General features: G+C 41.6%; 1 protein-coding gene across 4 annotated transcripts in view; it reads right to left on the reverse strand.

Annotated features, from left to right (window-relative positions):
- Positions 1 to 20,126, reverse strand: part of BRAF (B-Raf proto-oncogene, serine/threonine kinase) — a 116,501-nt gene that overhangs the window by 33,460 nt on the left and 62,915 nt on the right. For 2 of the 4 annotated variants that reach the window (XM_044271700.1, XM_044271698.1), the window contains 8 exons: positions 17,852 to 17,936; positions 13,624 to 13,800; positions 13,502 to 13,548; positions 13,167 to 13,285; positions 11,152 to 11,283; positions 9,930 to 10,064; positions 8,155 to 8,308; positions 1,673 to 4,855 (listed from right to left, as the gene is read on the reverse strand). In XM_044271700.1, coding sequence (XP_044127635.1) covers positions 4,833 to 4,855; positions 8,155 to 8,308; positions 9,930 to 10,064; positions 11,152 to 11,283; positions 13,167 to 13,285; positions 13,502 to 13,548; positions 13,624 to 13,800; positions 17,852 to 17,936 — 872 coding nt within the window. In that variant the 3' untranslated portion in view covers positions 1,673 to 4,832. Of the gene's footprint in view, positions 1 to 1,672; positions 4,856 to 7,617; positions 8,309 to 9,929; positions 10,065 to 11,151; positions 11,284 to 13,166; positions 13,286 to 13,501; positions 13,549 to 13,623; positions 13,801 to 17,851; positions 17,937 to 20,126 lie in introns of those variants that run through there. The other 2 variants (XM_044271702.1, XM_044271699.1) reach the window with 2 other exon arrangements.

The raw sequence follows: 20,126 nt of genomic DNA on the forward strand, positions 1-20,126 counted from the left end.
TGTAACATAATCCATAGCAACCAAAATGCTTTAAAAAATTATTAGGAACTCCAGACCACACCCTATGCACATTTTACAATTGTACTAGAAAAGTAAAGAAAACCAAAAGATGTAACAACTTCCTTGCAGTTGCTTGCAGGGACCCTTCTGTCACAAGACTTTTGACCACTGTAGTGAAGGGGTGATTGAACAATATATAAATGCATAAAAAAGTACAATGAATACTAGTGATCAATGCCAGGCTGCTGCCCAAGAGCTGGTATTACTTAGGCTTACATAGGAGAAGAGAAGCTGACCAGAGGTATACCAATTATCGTTCATGACTACATGAGAGGTCTATGGTACCTATGGTCTCTACTAATTCACAATTTTTCTGGATCAGGGTGGCAGACATAATGTAGCCTCTCCCTAGTTAGACCTCCTGCAAATGACCATATCCTTTTTGCGGTCTGCAAATCGTTGATTTTCAAAATACAGATCCAGTCTGTGTGCATCCTGCACTTTAATAGCGGGCCCCACTGTGGAAATACCTATTTTTGTCCGCAAAATGGACAAGAATAGGACATGTTCTATAGTTTGCTGCACGGCCACGAGTCAGATGTGGACCGAAAACATGGTTGTGTGCATGAGGCCTGAAACGACTGATAACATAGAATAATAGCTTGGATTCAACAGAACGGCACAAGTCACTTTTAACTACATCTTTCTACAAGCTTTTTGCATAATTTGTGGATCAAAATTATTATTTTTTTTACTACAAATTTTTCTCTTCTGATTCTCTCGGTTAAGCAAAGCATGATGGGCTTAGGTGGTAGTGGATAAACTGTTATAAATTGCATTTGCGTACAGATTTTATTTTGCAGAATATGACACATTTAAAATAATTTGGGAGTGAGGCCGGATTCACATCAACGTTGTTTATTTCCATTGTTTAGCTTTGTTAGAGGAGTAAAACCATGGAAATAACGAGTGCTGGATCGGGCACATAACTGACCAAGTGCAGCTGAACAGACTCCATTGACTACAATGGAGTGCATTCAGTTTCCGTTCGAAATCCTGTTTTTCTTATCCGGACAAAAAAGTCCTGCATGAAGGACTTTTTTGTCCACTCTTTTTAATGGAATCTGCCATGGAGGACCCGAACAGAGCCTCCAACACAAATGTGAACAAGCCCTAACAGATAAAAATCTGCAGTTGTGGCTTTTCTTGGCCCTTCTCTGCTTTTAGTTCAGTGCAATAAGTGGGAAAAATTGGTTGCAATACTTGACGACCCCATATAACAGGCTTAAAAAATATAAAAGGTTGTTAGGCAGTATTTATATAGCAACCACTCTTTTACCTGATTTACTCTGTGCCGACAGCAGAGAAGGGGTAAGTCAGCTTGGTAGCAGTTATTTTATTTATTTTTTCACCAAAAAAAAAAAAAATCTAGCAGATTGCAATAGGAAAGGACATAACGAAGAAAAAAAAAAAAAATATTATATATATATATATATATATATATATATATATATATATATATATATATATATATACACACACCAAAAATAAAAAGGAGAAAAAGTTACCAAAAAAAATAAATTGAAAAATAAAAAAATTAAGCAAAGAACGTACAAAAGCACAAGAATCCATCTGGAATGTTTATTGTTAGATGTTCGCTGAATGAAAAGAACCTATACCTGAAAAAATATATTAATTCATGAAATGATATAAGCAAAAAACTTCAGCTTCGAGAAGAGTGCACTTTAAACTGTGGGGTAATGGACACAGTGTAAACATTTGGAAATATGGTCTTTATTATAATTTACACACCACTTTTTTTTTTACAGATCCCCCCCCCCACGGTAGTTCCAACCTGAATGTGCACTGTAAGTCAGTGACTGACAGTTATGTACAGCAACATAGCATTAGGTTTATATGGGTGCATTATTATCATCATCATCAGTACTACTGTTGGAACCTTCTGATACAAGCCCCAGTGCTGGAGACGTGCTTTATGTAGATACACACAGGAAGAAGACTGTAGAACTTGTTATTTATTCTATGAAGCCTAGGGGATATGACTGCAAAATGTTTGAATTTAAAATTATAAAATAAATAATTTATACAGAATTTCCAGAGAAATATACAATTTTAAATAAAAAATTCTGGTTTCAAATCTACAGGACTGTCCAAAAAAAACAAAACGAAACAAAACAAAAAAAAACAAAAACAAATAAGTATATAAGAATGACCAAACAGATGGAAATTTTTAGTATGTTAGATCCCCCCCCCCCAACCGTAGTGAATAAAGAGATGTACTTTAACTGTAGATTTGATCTATAGTACCTACAGACTATTTGAACCATAGGGTCAATTATATTTTTGCACTGAGCCAATTTTCAAGCCCAGTCTTTGGCTATGCTTCTTATATCAAACATCACTGTCTGGTAATGACACTAGCCATTAGGCAAATGTTTTGGTGCACCACCAAATAAAAACTGTTGAAACCAGTCTCTCTACAAAAAGGATAGATTTTGGGGATGGGGAGGAATAAAGAAAAACAAAAGAAATAGAATATGAGCCCATCTACTAATATTTTATTAGCAAGACAAAAACAAAAAAAAGACACAAAAAAAACAAAAAAACAAACAAACATCTGAACACATCCCCAATATTGAATTATACAGAACAAAAAGATTCAAAATTTTCAGAGGGGTTTGGAAAAAAAAATAAAAAATTATGTGAACTCATCCAACAATTTGGTATTGAAAAAAATAATAATCTGGCGTTTTGGTGGATTAAATACAACAAAAAATAGATTCTTCTTCCTAAAATGTGTTTCAATGTAGTGAATATCTGAATATTTAAAAAAGATATGTACATAAGTTACTGGGTTAGTTTATTTCATGGCCACAGCACAGTGTGGAAGGGGAGGGGGTCGGTAGTTCATTACACAAGCCACTGGTCTAGTTTTCATTTACAAAACTCTGGCCAAACTCCAAAGCATTCCACATTTACATAGCAAAATAAATTAAATAAATAGCAATTAATAAAAACAAAAAGAAAAAAAAATGAAAAACCTAACTGTACAAAAATAAAAGAAAATATGACCTAGTCAGCAGCTACTGGTTTAGGCTTTGGAGTATAAACATTTAGTTGTAACATTAATACCAGTAGCGTGAACACTCAAACGTACGCTCACACGCGCTCAAATCTGGCCAGTCTTTTACAGGTGAAATTCACCAAGCCAAAACATTTTCCTGTTGGTTGAATTATGGACTGAAGCGGGAATTACATGATTTACTCTAGCAGGGTCCAACTTTTAGAGATTCCAAAGTAACAGCACAAGACAGAGAAGCGGTGCTGCTGACCAGGAAAAGAACATAAGTGGCGGAGGAGTTTATTGTGATCATGTGCTGCGCAGCAAGATATGTAAAACTCATTTATTTTTTTTGGTGCCACCCATTAACCATGTAGGAAATAAATTAAATTCCAAAAAGTCTAGAAACACAAACAGTTCAGTTTCAGTCCATGCAAGGCCTCAGCAAAAGGAATGAAATACCAGAGCAGAATAGAGAAGAGAAGGTTGGCCACAGACTCCTCCCAGACCCTTCCCTAAAGGAAAAAAACTAATGGACATTAATGCAATAATGTTCATTCCATTCTTTTATAAAGTGTTAGACCAAATAAAATGCAGAATCTCCATTCCATACAGTAGTAAACCATTACATGATCTTCCAGACCACAAGTTTAGGCCTCTTGCACACGAACGTTGTGTGCCCGTGGCCGCATTGTGGCCTGCAATAGACAGGCACCGGCCTGTGTGCACTCATGAATGGGTCCGCAATCACGGAGATCCGGAACGGAAGCATGGTTCGGAACCCCACGGAAGCACTACAAAAGTGCTTCAGTCTTGTTTCTGTCCGTGCCTCCGCACCACAAAAAAAAATATAGAAATATTTTTGCGGCGCGGGCAGATCACAGACCCATTCAAGTTGAATGTGTCTCGATCCGTCCCGGCTGCCGCACGGACGTGGCCCATGAATTCGGGACCGCAAATTGCAATTTTGAAGATAGTTGATTGGAAGCATTAATACATTAAGTGCACAGAAGGATGGGTTGAGGAAGCAGCTTAATGATTCCAAATGAAATCTAATCTCATACCTCCTCTCCTTGGAGAGTAATTAATGAATTTGTAGGAGATTAGAAAAATAGATTTTTAAATTTTTTTGGCCTCCGAGGAACAGTACCACTCTTGTCCATGGGCTGTATCTAGTATTGCAGCTCCGCTATATTCACTCCGTGGCCTTATGGTGCCACGACTTAGATCTTAATCAGTTGAAGGACTAATTGCTGGTCTAGCTGATGTGTAACCGTATGAATGGGTGAACTTGTACCATACTAGTAGGCAATTACTTGTGTGGGGATATGGAGATCCAGCATTTTATTTCCCAAAAGACAAAGAGGATTCTTAGCAGGCAGTCCCCATCATGATTGGCGCAAGATCCACAAAGAATGTGAGGGAAATCGGTGTTAGTATTTTAGACAAAAGGAGTCTCTGCAATAACGAAGATCCGCCTTCTCGTTGCCAAGATAGGCCTCTCCTCAGCAGTGTGTGCACCAGTAGGGGCATGCTGAAGAGCAGTGCTGGGCCACTCCCTAGAGGAACACAGGTGTTTCAGCTGGTCCCTTCCCCTCCCCCCATTTATTTTTTCTTTGATGGTTCATGCTGCTCCCTCTTACAATATGGGTGCATTATCTGCATGTTTTGTAAAGTAGTCCCAGTGCTAAGAAACTAGAGGAACACGAGACTTAAAGTAGTAACAGAGGTGCTTGTGCTGACTGTGCCGTTACTTGAAGGCTGTAAATTCTCCTGCAGAGGGAGTACAAAAGAAATCAAGTTTATTAAAAAAAGCAGAACAGGTCTGATGCTTGTTGTAACCACAAGCTAGACAGGTTAGTGCAAGCACGAAGAATACAGAGACATATAGAGACAACAGATATTCAAACAGTGAGGTGTAAAACAGTCTATACACAAGGTTAAAACTGAAGGGTTACAAAAGGAGTTTTTTGAGAATTATTCTTTTTACTAAACTACAAAAATAAAATAAAAAATATAGACCACTGTGTTGACCTGGGTATTCTCTATTATGTGCTGTAAACGCCTCATAGGCGAGGGTCCCAGAGGTGGATCACTACCTGCGCTGCCATTTCCTTATAACAACTCTGCCCCCCTCCATAGACTTCAAGAGAGCCAAATGCAACCACCTCTCCACTGAAGAGAAAAGCAGCCTATGGTAGTTGCTCTGAATCCGCAAAGGGGTCATGAGCCCAGTGGAAACGCCATGAATGGGACTTATCAATAGGCAGGCTCACTTCACTAGACCTCACTAGTGTTGATGCGGTACCACTGCCAATCACAAAGTAGGAAGCAGATCTCAAATAACTGCAGTTCTGCCGCAAGTGTCTTGTGTTATGAAGATCAAAGAAGCAGAAAAGTTTGTGGAATTAGCTTGCAGCGTTTTGGGGTCCGCCTGGCGGTGCGGAGCCAAACGGATCCGTCCTGACGCATGCGCAGTGCGCCCTCTGTTCATTTCCTGGCTCCGTTCTCATTGTAGGTGCAGGCCCCAGCTGTGGGACCCTCACCTATCAGACAATGGGGGCATATCCTAGCGATATGCCCCCATTGTCTGAGATGGGAAAACCCCTTTAAGGATTGCATTTTATAAATTTTTGGAAAAAGTCAGTCATTTTTTCAATTGGTCTTTATTAAAAATATTGAGCCATTCTGTCACAAAGGGTGAACAGTTTTTCTAGCAGTGTGCATTCTACTCTCACTTTGTGCAGGTCATCTAATAACCCTTATCGCTAAACTACTAAGATGTCAAACACTTAATTAAGCCACATTCTTATCAGTAAGATAAGAACTGAGCTATAATGAGTGTTTAGGAGGTAAGATAGCAGAGATAGGGAGTCAGTCTGCTCCCTATATGACGGAAAAGACAAAAAAAAAAATCCACATGCTGCTACTACAGCATCTCAGCTAGGTACACAAAAAGTGATTTCATATTTTTAATAAAGACCAATAAATTTTATTTATTTTTTTAGATCAGAATAAGTACAATGCATAAATGAAATTTTAAAAAAAGTTGCTCCCAAAGGTGTATATAGCCTTTAAAGCAGCCACCCTTACCCTTTAAGTGGTTAAAGTTTTGGTTACCCGCTACAGATCAGGTAACAATTATAGCATTTTGTCATAGATACCAGGGATCTACTAAATGTCAAGGTCCAGTGGAAAAAGGAACCGGACAAATGAGAGAGAGGGGGGGGGGGGGGGGATATAGATAGATAGATAGATAGATAGATAAAAAGCGGTTCTGGCAAACAAAGGGACTATGCACTGGCTCTTGTACAAGGAGCTCCATGCCATCTTTCATGACCTCTGTCTCTACTGGATAATGAGGCTGCCTACCTGCTGAGCTTTGGATACACTAGCGTTACTTGCATTAGAAGTTAAGAATACTCCAGTCGCAAATGTGTACCTAATTCTCCTGTACCCATGTACGAATTACAAAAGGAAATGGAAAGGTGTTGGTTTCAGAGGGGAACTTAAAGTGTACCTACCCTTATAAATAAAGTTTATTAAAACCTACTGTAAACACCATAAAATAACTTATTTCTTATATATTTTGTTTTCCATGCAATATAGGCATCAAATGTTCAGCTGCCTATAGCCCTTTACAATCCATACTCCCGTACACTGCTGTGTATGGAAGTATGGATTCCTCTGTGGCCGCACTGAGCGCTGTACAAGTAGCAGCTTTATAGACATTGCTGCCCCCATCTGTGCCAGCGCTGCTCTCCTAAAGCCTGGCAGTGAAGTGCTAGGACAGGCTTTAGCAGAGCGGGCACAGGAGCAATGTGCTATGCTGATCTCCTGCCCTGCTCCCATTTATGCCACTTTCCTGAAGCCTTGCATGGTGCAGGGAAGTAGCTCAGCATAGGACATCACTTCTATGCTTGTGCCCGCTCTGCTAAAGCCTGGCATAGCACATCCATGCCAGGCTTTAGGACAGCAGCTCTGGGACAGGCAGGAGGAGCAATGCTCCAGCCTATACAGTGCTCAAACTGGCCACAGGGGAGTCCGTACCTGAACTTCAGGTGCCTATATCACATAAAAAAATATAATCAAGTCCATAATAAAAAAAATTGTTTTACGGCATTTACATTAGCTTAACAAACTATATGCTTAGGTACACTTTAAAGGGTTGTACAACACTGGAACAACATAGCAGTTTTCATTAAAAAGGAAAAAATAAATTGCCACACTTATCCATGGCGTGTGTTACTCTACAGCAGTGATGGCGAACCTATGGCACGGGTGCCAGAGGCGGCACTCAGAGCCCTCTATGTGGGCACCCGCACCCTGGAAAACATCTATGTTGTACCGATATGCCTTATACTTCTCCTGTCAGTCATTAGCGCAGGGCGCACCATGAACAGCACAGGCAGCGCACTGAATGTAGGCAGGATATTGTAGATAAATAATAAAGTACATGGAAGATATTCGATATTGGACTGTAGTATTCAAGGTAAATTGCCGTGTTGGCACTTTGCGATAAATAAGTGGGTTTATGTTGCAGTTTGGGCACTTGGTCTGTAAAAGGTTCGCCATCACTGCTCTACAGCTTTGTCCTATTCAGTACTATGGATCTGAGCCGCGATACCAGACACAACCTGTAGACAGGTGTTGCGCTGATTTGGGGGAAAAAGCAGTAAGAACGAACAAACCAATTCACAGCACAGCACAAACTCTATAAATCACCCCCCTAAGAGTGGATGATTTGAACTCTAATTGGTGTAAGTAGTAGTGGAATTGCAGTGACCCTGGCCAAATTATTATTATTATTTTTTTTATTTATGTCACATTAAGCCCAAAAGAACAGAAAAAAATAAAAATATTCATTAATACTGAAGACCGCAATCTTACAGAACATATAGTCTTACAACATTCTATTTATACAATATACATTATCCATACAAAACAATACACCAAACAGGCACACAGACATTTACAAATTCCTGCCAGCAGGGGGTGCAAGTAATTATATATATATTTTTTTTTCCTTGAGGAACTTTGAGGCTTGTATGGTCAGTGTATCGTGAACCCACCATATCCACCGGCCTGAATGGGCGTTTTTGGAGAAGCACATGCGTACAGACTGAAGTCCTCTGTCTGGAAGCCAGCTCTGTTTAACGATGGCTCAGATGCACTGCGGTGAATTTTTGGCAATGACCGGGCCAGGAGTTCAATGGAGGCAAGAATCTAAGGAAGACAATAACAGGGTAATTATTCAGAAAAGGCTTGCTTACATTTTGTGTAGACCAGTGGTGGGCATACTTCCATTCATCCATAGAAGGGTGCAAGGAAAGCTGTGCCTACGAGAAACATAGCTAAGACAACTACAACCAATTGCCATGGAGCAACAAAACTAGTAGACGTGAGATGTTTAGGCCCCGTTCAGAATTTCACGAGAATGTAGTTGTGGATTCCACCTAAATTCTCTTCAAGTCTCCTAACATTCTGCTTCCAGTGCAAATAAATGGGATATGTTATACCCCATTCAGATGTACAAGAGGAAAAAAAATAAAAAAAATCTATGTCCCAGTGGAAAAAAATAAAAATAAATTCTGCACATATAAGGCTACTTTCACACTAGCGTTTTTCTTTTCCAGCATAGAGTTCTGTACCAGAAAATAACTGATCAGTTTTATCCTAATGCATTCTGAATGGAGAGCAATCCGTTCAGGATGCATCAGGATGTCTTCAGGTCAGTCTTTTTGACTGTTCAGGACGGAGATAATACCACAGCATGCTACGGTTTTAACTGTGGCCCAAAATCGGGAACACTTAGCATACATTTTGACTGATCCGGCAGGCAGTTCCGGCGACAGAACTGCTTGCCGGATCACACTGCCGCAAGTGTGAAAGTACCCTCACGCAGATCCCATGAATGAGGTTAATACTCATGTGAATCTGCTGGTGCATCTACAGCACAAACCCAAGTGTCAGCCTTCGCTTTTCTGCAACAGATTGTTCAGGGTTGAGCAGATATGTTGAATATGCCATAGGCAAACCAGTGATGTGTGAAAACATCCTTAGAATGTGATGTGGAGGTCGCTGATTTAACCTAATTGCTATTCAGTCCTAACCTGTGGAAGGAAGCTCTGTAACATAGTACTTACTCCCTCTGTCTGCTGATGCTGCAGTCTCTGCTGCGCCGACACAGAATGAGGTGTCTTACGCTTGGGTCCTGACCGGATAGGCCCGCTTCCTTTCCAGAGCATCTGCATAGTAGTGATTGCAGCTTAACGGGAAAAGAAGCAGCCACATCTGGTCAGGACCCGGGCAGAAAAGCCAGTAAGTAACCGGTGTCAAAACATCTTCTTTCCACAGGTTATAGGGCAGAGCGAGGGACGAGCAAGTACTATGTAAAACATCTTCCATTCACAGGTTATAGGGCAGAGCGAGGGACGAGTAAGTACTATGTAAAACATCTTCCATTAACAGGTTATAGGGCAGAGCGAGGGACGAGTAAGTACTATGTAAAACATCTTCCATCCACAGGTCAGTGGCGAATATAGAGTCGGTTTATATGACCACAGAACACTTAACCTAAACCAGAATAACCAATGAGATGCTTCCAGAAAATGATAGCAGCAACCAGTTATGGGAAACTGCTCCACTTTTGCCAGGACTAGTTATGATAAATTTCCCCTATTATTATTAAAAGAATTCTGCAAGCTTGAGATGACTGATTCAAATGCACAGCCTATGGAGAATAAGTCCCTTTAATTCATCTCACCTTTGTTCTCATTAATACTTTAAGATTATCAATCCTATAAAACAGGACGCAGAAAAACCTTCCTGATCAAACAGCAATTACCTGTGGAAATAAGGGACGCTCGTCTCTCTTCTTCTTTAGACAGTCCGCCATAAGCCTCTTCATTGCTTTTGGACAATTACTCCGAACTTTGCTGAGGTCTGGAGATAAATATCCTCTCCCAACCATGAATATAATCTGAAAAAATTGCATAATTTATATATATTAGTGCATTTAGAGGGGCTCAAGTTAAATGATAAAATAATTTCTCGTTCCACTAGAGCAGGGATGTCAAACTCATAGCCCTCCAACTGTTGCAAAACTACAACTTCCATCATGTCCAGACAGTCTAAAGCTATCAGGGCATGCTGGAATTGAAGTTGTGCAACAGCTGAAGGGCTACGTGTTTGACATCCCTGCACTAGAGGGAGCTTGCTACATAATGATTTAGGGCTCATGCACACAGCCGTTGCCTGGCCTTTCCGTGCATTGAGGACCACAATTTGTTGCCTGTGCAACAGCCCTGCAGCTGCAGATCCAGATCCAGATCCATTCAACTTAAATGGGTCTGTGATCTGACTGCATTGCAAAAAAGTAGAACATGTTCTACAGGTATTTTTTGCGGTGTGGAGGCACGGAGAGAAACCCCACGGAAGCACTCTGTAGCGCTTCCGTGCCCCTGTTCTGCGGACGCATTCAAGTGAATGATGGGGTGCAAAGAATGCCAGTGCCCGTATATTGCAGACCCTCCGTTTGCGGGCCGCAATACGAGCATGGTTGGCCCTTAGGGTCCAATAACACGTCCGCAATTTCGTTCCGCATTTTGCGGAACAGAATTGCGGACCTATTCATTTCTATGGGGCAGCACAATGTGCTGCCCGGATCTGGAATTGCGGATGCGGACTTCCGGGTCCGCAATTCCTATCCCGAGAAAAATAGAACATGTCCTATTCTTGGACAATAGGCATTTTCTATTAAGTGCCGGCGATATCTGTTTTGTGGATCCACAAAACACACACGGACGTGGAAATGGACCCTTACTGTGTTCATTTGGAGCTAATCAAGTCCCATTGCAGGGAGCTAGCTCCCTCTAGTGGTGAATGCATGTGTTGCGTGACGTTAGCAGTGGGTCTCTGCGAGTTACAGGTTTCCTTTAAGATGGGTGGCGCATTACCAATCATTTTCCTCGCAACAGAATAATGATTTTACTAAAAAGTCACATTGTCTGTTTTAAATACCAAGGTACCGTAATCTTCCCTGATAAGTTCTCAGAGTAAACTCCTACCTGATCTCTGTTATTTATATTCTGATAAGGTAGCTGCCCCGTCATTAATTCATATAAAACTATTCCAAAAGCGTAGACATCTGACTGAAAGCTGTAGGGATTCTTGTCCTGCATTCTGATCACCTCAGGGGCCTACAGAAAGAAAAGATGTTAGTAATAGCAGAAGTATGCAGACTTCAGATAGCAGTGCTGATCATAGTGCTTAACCCTTAGGATACCAGAGGGTTTTTTCGTTTTCATTTTTCTTCCCCATCTTCCTTGAGCCATAACTTTTTTATATTACCGCTTACATAGCTGTATGAGGGCTTATATTTTGCAGGACAAGTTGTCCTTTCTAATGCCACCATTAATTATAGCATACAATGTAGTGGGAAGCGGTAAAAAAAAAATCCAAATGGGCTGGAATTGGAAAAATGCAATTCCTCAGTTTTATGGGTTTTGTTCCCACGGCGTTCCGTTTGAGGCAAAACTGACCCATTCCATTCATTCTCTATCAATACGATTAAAACAATACCCCGTATGTATAGTTTTTTTTCTGTCTAGATAGTATAAAAATTAATTTAAACTTTACATCACCATATTCTGACCCGCATAACTTTTGATCACATTTTATTACATTTTTTGGGGTTAAGAGAAGCAATGAAAAAATGGCAGCTTGGCCATTTTGACACTTTTCCGTTACGCCATATTAGAAAAATTACATATTTTAATAGTATAGGAGTTTTCAGTCGCAGCGATACCCATGATGTTTATATTTTTTGTTATTTAGGTATCCATTTTTTTTATTATACGGAAAGGGAGCGATTTAAATATATATATATATATATATATATATATATATATATATATATATATATATATATATATTTTGTCATGATTTTGAAGCTCGTATTTGAGCCTGCAAAATCTATTTTTTAATTCAAACAGTCATGTATTTTTAAAATAACTATTACTGTCTATTGCTCATTTCTTATGTTGGCCTGCCACCTAGCTAAAATAAGAATTGCAGTTTGAATGTTCTCAGCCTCTTCAGCGAGGATGGCCACAGAGGATGCCGGTAACACCCCCGGAAGCGCGATTGTCCGGGTTTTTGCGCATTTAGATGCAGTGATCTCACTTGCTCACGGCATCTAAAAGGCTTTAAATTACCGCGATCGGCATTATTGTCGGTCGCGGTAATTAGTCGCAGGTCTCTGCTGTTTGAAACAGCAGAGACCTGCAGCGCATGACGCCTACTGAATGTGTGAGGAGGCACCATGTTTGCCCATCGCTCCAGTAGCAAAACGGTTAAAGGCTATGTTCCTATATTGTTGACATATCATTGCGGGTGCAATTGCAGCTCCACTGTCCCCGTTCACTTCAATGGAAAGCAGACTGAACGTAACAACTGCTCCTTCCCATTGAACTGAATGAGGATGGAGGAACTAATTACTCCTGCTCGCGGTCTACATCGCACAGTGAAGAGAAGGCAGCACTGCAATCTCTTCAAACAGCTGATCAGCAGAAGTGCCAGGAGACAAACAAATTCTGCAGTCTCATGATTTCTTCCATTATTATCCTACTTTATGCTAATGTACGTTTGGTAGGTTAGCCAGAAGTAGGTGACAGGATGGACTTTGACTGCAAGATCTGACTACACAGAGTTAGTTTGTTGTCTGTTACCATGGAGATGCCCAGGTGTACACATTAGCTGTAGTAGATTATTATTTTTTTTGTACAAAATCTACTGGTATTTCAAAGCATATGCATTGCCTTTAAAAAGAGTTAAGCAGCAATAATTAGCAGTTTCTGTTTCTGAAAATTAGCACTGTTGTAATAAAAGGGAATGTGTTCCTTCTCCCCAGACAGAGCATCATTTTTGGCCATGGCCTGGGTTTGGTATTGCATTCACTTGCATGTGGATGACCTGCAATACTAGACTCAGCCTATAAACAAGAGCGGCACAGTCTCTGGGGGACAAAATACCCTTTTTTTCTAACCTTTGACAATATTACTACATATGATAAGATTCTCACCATCCACAGAATGGAGCCTGATAACTGCTCAAACTGGTGAGAGCCGCTCCACCGAGACTTCACTGTGGCTAGGCCAAAGTCACCAATCTTTACTGTGAGGTCTTCATGAAGAAAAATATCTAGAGTATAGGGTTAAGGAGAGATACAAACCAAACAGGAGAAAGACTATGTGATCACTGGTGATATTATAGCCCCACTTGTTAGAAGGGGGAGGCTAATACTCTCCTAAAGGACAGACAGTTGTATGAGTTGTGGCTACTAAACCAATTTAACCTGCTGATGTCTGAGGACTCTACGAGAGCTCTTAAAGTCCTGGCATGTTGGGGAAAGGATACTATTGCTTTTCAGATCTCGGTGGATGATCGACTTGGCGTGCAAGTAGCTGAGAAGAGAGAAGGACTTAATTACTACAAGATCCAACAGAGGAGACAGGAGACGTCTTGGCAGAGGCACTTACTCCATCCCTTGTGCTGTCTGCCGTGCAATATCAATCAGTTTAATCATCTCAAATTTGGTCTCAATGATGTGAAGGTGGTGATAGAGGCTGGAGCCCTCGCACCACTGGGTCACTATTGCCAACTGGGGTTTGGTAGAATATCCCATGAAAAGCAGGATGTTTACATGCCGAGTTTTCCTAGAAAGCAAGAGAGTCAAAGAATCAGTACAAACCATTGCACATAATAAAATCAGCTAACAGTACTAGTCAAAGGGCTTGTCCCACAACATATTAAAAAGGGTTGGCCACCATAAATTACTAGCTGCACATGTACTGGGAACAGCACATAAATGCAGTAGGTAACGTGCGTTTTTTTAAACCATCAGCATGCTCAATGATGTCTATGATGCCTATTTCATGTTTATTAGCAGGGCCCATTACCTGCTTGCTGGTGCTGCAGTCCCAAAATGACTGATGGAGGGTCATGACACTAGTCAAACCCATAAATGGTATCCATTCACTTACATTGTGGATGGACAGGGAAACTAGCACATGAGAAGTCCGCCACCAATGGTTGGGACTGGTCACACAACCCCCACCATCAGCAGCTATTGTGGGACTGAAGGGCCAGCAAGGAGTTAAGAGGACCTTCTAAAAAACAAGAGTTAGGAATATTACATAATAATATTACTAGCTGCATGTATGTGCTGTTCCTAGAAGCTGGGAATACATAGTGGCCTATACCTTTAACCACTTCAAGTTGTTGTCCAGTTTCAGGAGCAAACTGAACACATGTGATCCACTTGCAATAAAGAATATATTGTTACTTAACAGCTCCCACAATGCCAATGTGGTTGTCCCAGCAGGGCTCTGTTTTCCTGGCTGCAGTGGTGACGGCACATCGACAACATGTGACCACTGCACCAGTCTCTGGCCTCAGCAGTGAATCAAAGAAGCCTGGGATTGGCTGCCATGGCCACAATTTGTCAACATGTCATAACTGCTGCAACTGGGAGAAGAGAAGAGGGATCAGCTGGGCAAGTATTGCAACTATTCCTTACTGCAGGAGGATCACATGTACTGTCTGGTTCCCTTCTGAAACAGGACAACCCCTTAAAGAACCAGCCCAAATTTTTTTATTTTTTCCTCCCTGCCTTCCAAGAGCCATATTTTTGTCTACATATCAGTTCAAGTAGACATATGACGGCTTGTAGTTTGTGGGACAAGTTATACTTTCCGTTTAATATTCCATACAATGTATTGGGAAGATGGAAAAAATATTAAAGGGAATCTGTCACCACCCTAGACTGTTCATACAGCACTGTTTCTCCGATAGCCTTTTTCAAATATACCTCTATGTCCAGAACAAGGTTCACGATCCCCCCAAAACACGTTTTTATAAATAAGCAAATTAGGTTGAAGAGCGCCCAAGGAGCTCTACGCAATAAAGCTGAAGCAGGCTCCTCCCCTTCTCTCCACCTTCTAGTTGCGGTGACGTCATCATGCTGCCGCTCCAAATCTTGTGCAGGCGCACGATTCTGTTGTGTGTGCCCACACAGTCTATTACCTTCTGCTAAGGCTACTTTCACACTGGCGTTTCTGGGTCCGCTTGTGAGATCAGTTTCAGGGCTCTCACAAGCGGCCAAAAACGGATCAGTTAAGCCCCAATGCATTCTGAATGGATAAGGATCCATTCAGAATGCATCAATTTGGCTGCGTTTGGTCTCCGTTGCGTTTTTTAGACGGTCGCTAGAAACGCAGCTTGCAGCGTTTTGGTGTCCGCCTGACGATGCGGAGCCAAACGGATCAGTCCGGACTTACATTGTAAGTCAATGGGGACAGACCCGGTTTCACTGACACAATATGGTGCAATTGAAAACGGATCAGTCCCCCATTTGACTTTCAATGTAAGTCAGGACGGATCCGTTTTGACTTACTTTTTTTTTTATGAATAGTGCAAACGGATCAGTTATGAACGGATACAAGCGTTTGCATTATTGGTGCGGATCCGTCTGTGCCGATACAAGATGCCTCAACAGTGGCCTCATTAACTGAGCTGCACAAATGCCAGCAGTAAGGTAAAGTGCACGTGCGCAGGCTGCCATCTTCTGCTGGCATCAGCTTAAGTGAATTGTGCACGTGTCAGCAACCGAATGGCTCCCGCTATCCTAAAGGAAGGCCGTTTGGTCACCTGGAGTAGTCCACTCCTGGTATACGACCACTTTGCTTTGGTTGCAAATGACCACGGCAAATGTCCATGATTGCAGGTGTCTCTAATCATGGACACTGGTGGAGGTGACTGCAGTATAAGAGACCAGTCACCTGCCAGCTAATTCACCACCTCAGCTCCTGAGCAGAAGCCACTTTTAATACCCCAACTGCCACCGGACATGTAAGGCGGATGTTGCCAAGGGGTTAACATGTTAAAAATGCTACTGCCTGGAGCCATTGCCGTCACTCACTTATTGTAGCTCCCCCTTAGAACCTAACGTGTCCAGTGCTGGTGAGAAGAAGCTCCTTGCAGTGTGATAACCTGCACCATAGCAGGAATTACCCAGCCCTATGTATCTTGTGCATGACACGACTAAACTACTAAGCATGTGTGACCACCAGCACTGGACACTAGGGGGGGGGGGGCAGGAGAGAAGACATAAAAAGCCTGCAACAGCAACATCTAAACACAGGGGCATTTCTTTTAAATGATTACAACTATGAAATTAAGTTTTCCTGATCTAAATCGGGTAAATTCCTAAAAAATTTTAGGGAGGGACAATCCACTTAACTACGGTTACCTACCTAGGTGTCCTCAGAAATGCATTATGCAGCCATGGTAGCATTCATACATTAGGGCTGTAATCTCTAGATCTCTTGGCAGAACCATGGGAGATCCAGGTAATATCGCTGTAATATTGGAGCCAAAATGTGGCTACATTACCGAAATTAGGGAAAATCCTTGTGGCGGCATTCTAAAGTATAGAGGATAATAGGGTGGTTTACCCGTGTGCTGGGGAAGCGGATCAAGGGAAAACGCCTCTTTAATCTGGAATCGTGAGTTGCTAACAGTAATGCTGGGGGGGAACAGAAAGAGAAGCCTATTTAGCTTGGCCAGACCAGACATGCATATGCTTGGGTGATCTGAACCTGCATTACGTCTTGTAAGGACAATTCATCATCTCCAAGTGCTTCTTTCCATTCAGTGAAAACAAACAGATGCCTATAAAATCTGTCCTGAAAATGTGATTGGAAATCTCTGAATGATACTGTGGTGGAAGCTATACATCAGCAGAATGAGGTTTCAGTCTCTAGCTGTAAATAGTCATTTCTCCATTTACTGACAGCAAGCAGAGACCTTGAGAGGAGGAAATGACAGCACTCCTGCCGTCTCAGTAAATACTTGTATTCCATATTAAAAAACAAAGCTGGAGAATCTTGTCAAAAATTAGCATTGTGCTGTCCCTCCTGAAAATGACTTTTTCCCCATACATTTCCAGGTGGACTAACCGAAGAAAGGCAATAGAATTGTTATTTTAAAAGGGAACCCGTCACTGGGATTTTGTGTATACAGCTCAGGACATGGGTTGCTAGATGGCCGCTAGCACATCCGCAATATCCAGTCCCCATAGCTCTGTGCTTTTTTTTTTTTTTTTTACACAATAAAAACACAGGAGTCCTGTATGTGAGACGAGTCAGGGACAGGACTCATCTCAGGTTCATTTGCATATGTATCAAATCAGTTTTTTTACACAATAAAAGCACACAGAGCTATGGGGACTGGGTATTGCAAATGTGCTAGCAGCCATCTAGCAACCCATGTCCTCAACTCTATACACAAAATCCCGGTGACCGGTTCCCTTTAAGGCCTCATGCACACAACGGTGATTTTGTGGTGCGCAAAATCTAAATGACCATCCATGTTGCGTTCATTTGTTTGGCGGATCGATTGACTTGAATGGCCCCGTGGTCTGCGTTTTGTCGCCAAGAATGAGACATGTTCTATCCTTCGTGGAATGGACATACGGATGCAGAAAGCACATGGATGTCCATTCGCAAAAGGATAGACCACGTCCTGTACTTGGCCGCTAGAACAAAGTTTTTTGCAGGTTTTGCACTGCCCCACGTCTACATTAGCTTCCATGAACAAAGCTATAAAGTGTCTGTTGCTGACATCGGACCAAGTCATGGCTCCTGGATCCGCACAACCCTGTTCGATAATGTGAAGTACATAAAATTACAGGCCGGACATATTAACCTGAGCACTCCGACTTCATTTTTAAAGGCCTGTAGTTGCTGAGGTGTCGGTGCAGTTACATTCAACATTTTTACAGCTACATCACCTATAAAAAAGGAAACAATGGAAATGGTTATAACAAGGTGGAAGCAGCTAGACAGCGAAGAATTGTGGGTGTGTTTGGTATCCTACTGTACACTGTATAGGAGGCACCAGGTTGTGCAATATTTAAAGGGAATCTGTCACCTCAGAATAAAAAAGGGGAAGTCATCCCAAATCCAAAAGACTATTACTAAATATTAGGGAAAGCATCCTTTTTCCACCGCTCCCCTTTCTATGAGCCTTGCCTACCTTACACCCTTTTATCCAATTGGTTTCTATATTTCGTAATTATTTGTGTTCCAGATTTGGGATAACTTCCCTTTTTTATTCGGATATAAATAATAAAAGTTTGTCATGTTTTCGGAATTCATGTAGATACAATCAGTTGATCACAGGATCTGTCACCTACCCCAAGCACTATCAAAGGAGCGGTCCCAGCTCACATTTTCATTGTAGTGAAAGGGAGCTACGCAAAAAGCATGGCAGAACATACTCCCAAGTGAGATGCGACAACCCCTTTAAGTGCAGTATTACATAAATAGTACTGCATTGAACCTAGATTACTACCTTCTATGCTGATCCTCTCTCCCTACCCCCAGTTTTACCACAACCCGATGCTAGAATACATTGACAAGACTTTGGAGCAGTGTGCGTATAATAGAGGACTCAAGGAGAAATTATCTCAATGAATTCCAGCAGCGCTATGTGCGGCACAGCAGGGGAATGGGAGGGAGGTGGAGCATCAACATAAAAATTTGTGATCCAGACTGTTCAGCACTTGTTTAAAATATATGAACAGCTCTGGAAACAAGTAAAAAATAATGATTTTACATATGTTTGTGGTTACCCAGCACTAATGTTTCAGGCCGCAACGGGGCTAGGATGCCTTGTTTTCCACACAAATGGCAACGCAGAATCTTTTCAAACAATGGGGTGCGGATATGACAGATTTGGATGTGGAACACATGCCAAAATCCTAGTGTAAACATCTCTATGTGAACATACCATAATACATGACAGATCTGTGTGCCCAGGATGCTGTCATCTTCACTAGCTCTCACGTACCTGCACAGCTTCATTCTCAAGCTGATCTCTCTGTACACTGATACCCAGCCTATTATTACATCTATTACTATCTTATTCTACAGCTTGCGTGATTTGCCAAATGTTTCCTGCCCCATTCACACTTTGATTTGCAGTGTACAATATATTTCCCCTGCTGCCGTCACCGAGAGGAGGGAGGGAGAGGGAGAGGGAGAGGGAGAGGGAGAAATTGTAGGAAATGCCAGTGTGGTTTTCACACACTACAAATGTCATCATTGTGGACACCACAGAATTAATATGAAGCAAAACCAAACATGCATTACCATGAATGGCAGCAGTTTTGCAGAGTGGTAAACTCAATTTAGGCAAAGCTCTGTTCAGATGTCGTAGTTTGCATTTACTTATGATGGAGTCCATCAGACTATTGTCAACACCTAATCTAACAGAATCTGTAACTAGCTCTCCTACACAGGGTTAAACATGTAGCTTGGCTTCACTGATTTTCCCCAAATGGGGAAGGAAAAAAAAAAAAAGATGCGTCTAAGGGTTCCTTCACACCGTTTCAGCCCCGGTGTGTTTAATTTTTGGGTCAAAGAAGCCAAAAAAAATATAGCCATTTAGCCATAGAGCTTCATCTCCACCAGATTCCACTGCTCTTTGACATGGCTCATAATGCCAACCACAGAAATCAACAATACATCATCTGTGTTCGGGGGGCTCCCTAACGCGAAAGGCCCTCTAGACCTTGCTCCTAATCTACAGTATATTTTCAACACCCTTTTGTGCATACCTCCTGAAGAAACTGATAAAGCACGTTGCACCTTGGGGCCCGGCACCCCTGATCCAGCCAGACCGTTGGATATGGATTGCCATACACTTCACAGCACAAATGCAGGACAATGTTATCCAATATCACTTGTGGAAATGCGAGCCAACAAGCATGATTACGTTGCACAGGATATGATAAAGAAACTCCGAAACTCATGATTAAGTTGTGAGCTGTTGTATATGCAAATTGTAATAAAAGTAGGAAGACACTTTATGTACTGGATGGAGTGAGTAGTTACTGTTGACTCACTTCTACCACAAGATTAGATTTTTCTGCTTTTGTGCCGTTAAGTGTATTGGAGCACAGTGAGGCACTGTAGCG

The sequence above is a fragment of the Bufo gargarizans genome, chromosome 11, assembly GCF_014858855.1.
Source record: "Bufo gargarizans isolate SCDJY-AF-19 chromosome 11, ASM1485885v1, whole genome shotgun sequence".
Classification (NCBI taxonomy): Eukaryota; Metazoa; Chordata; class Amphibia; order Anura; family Bufonidae; genus Bufo; species Bufo gargarizans.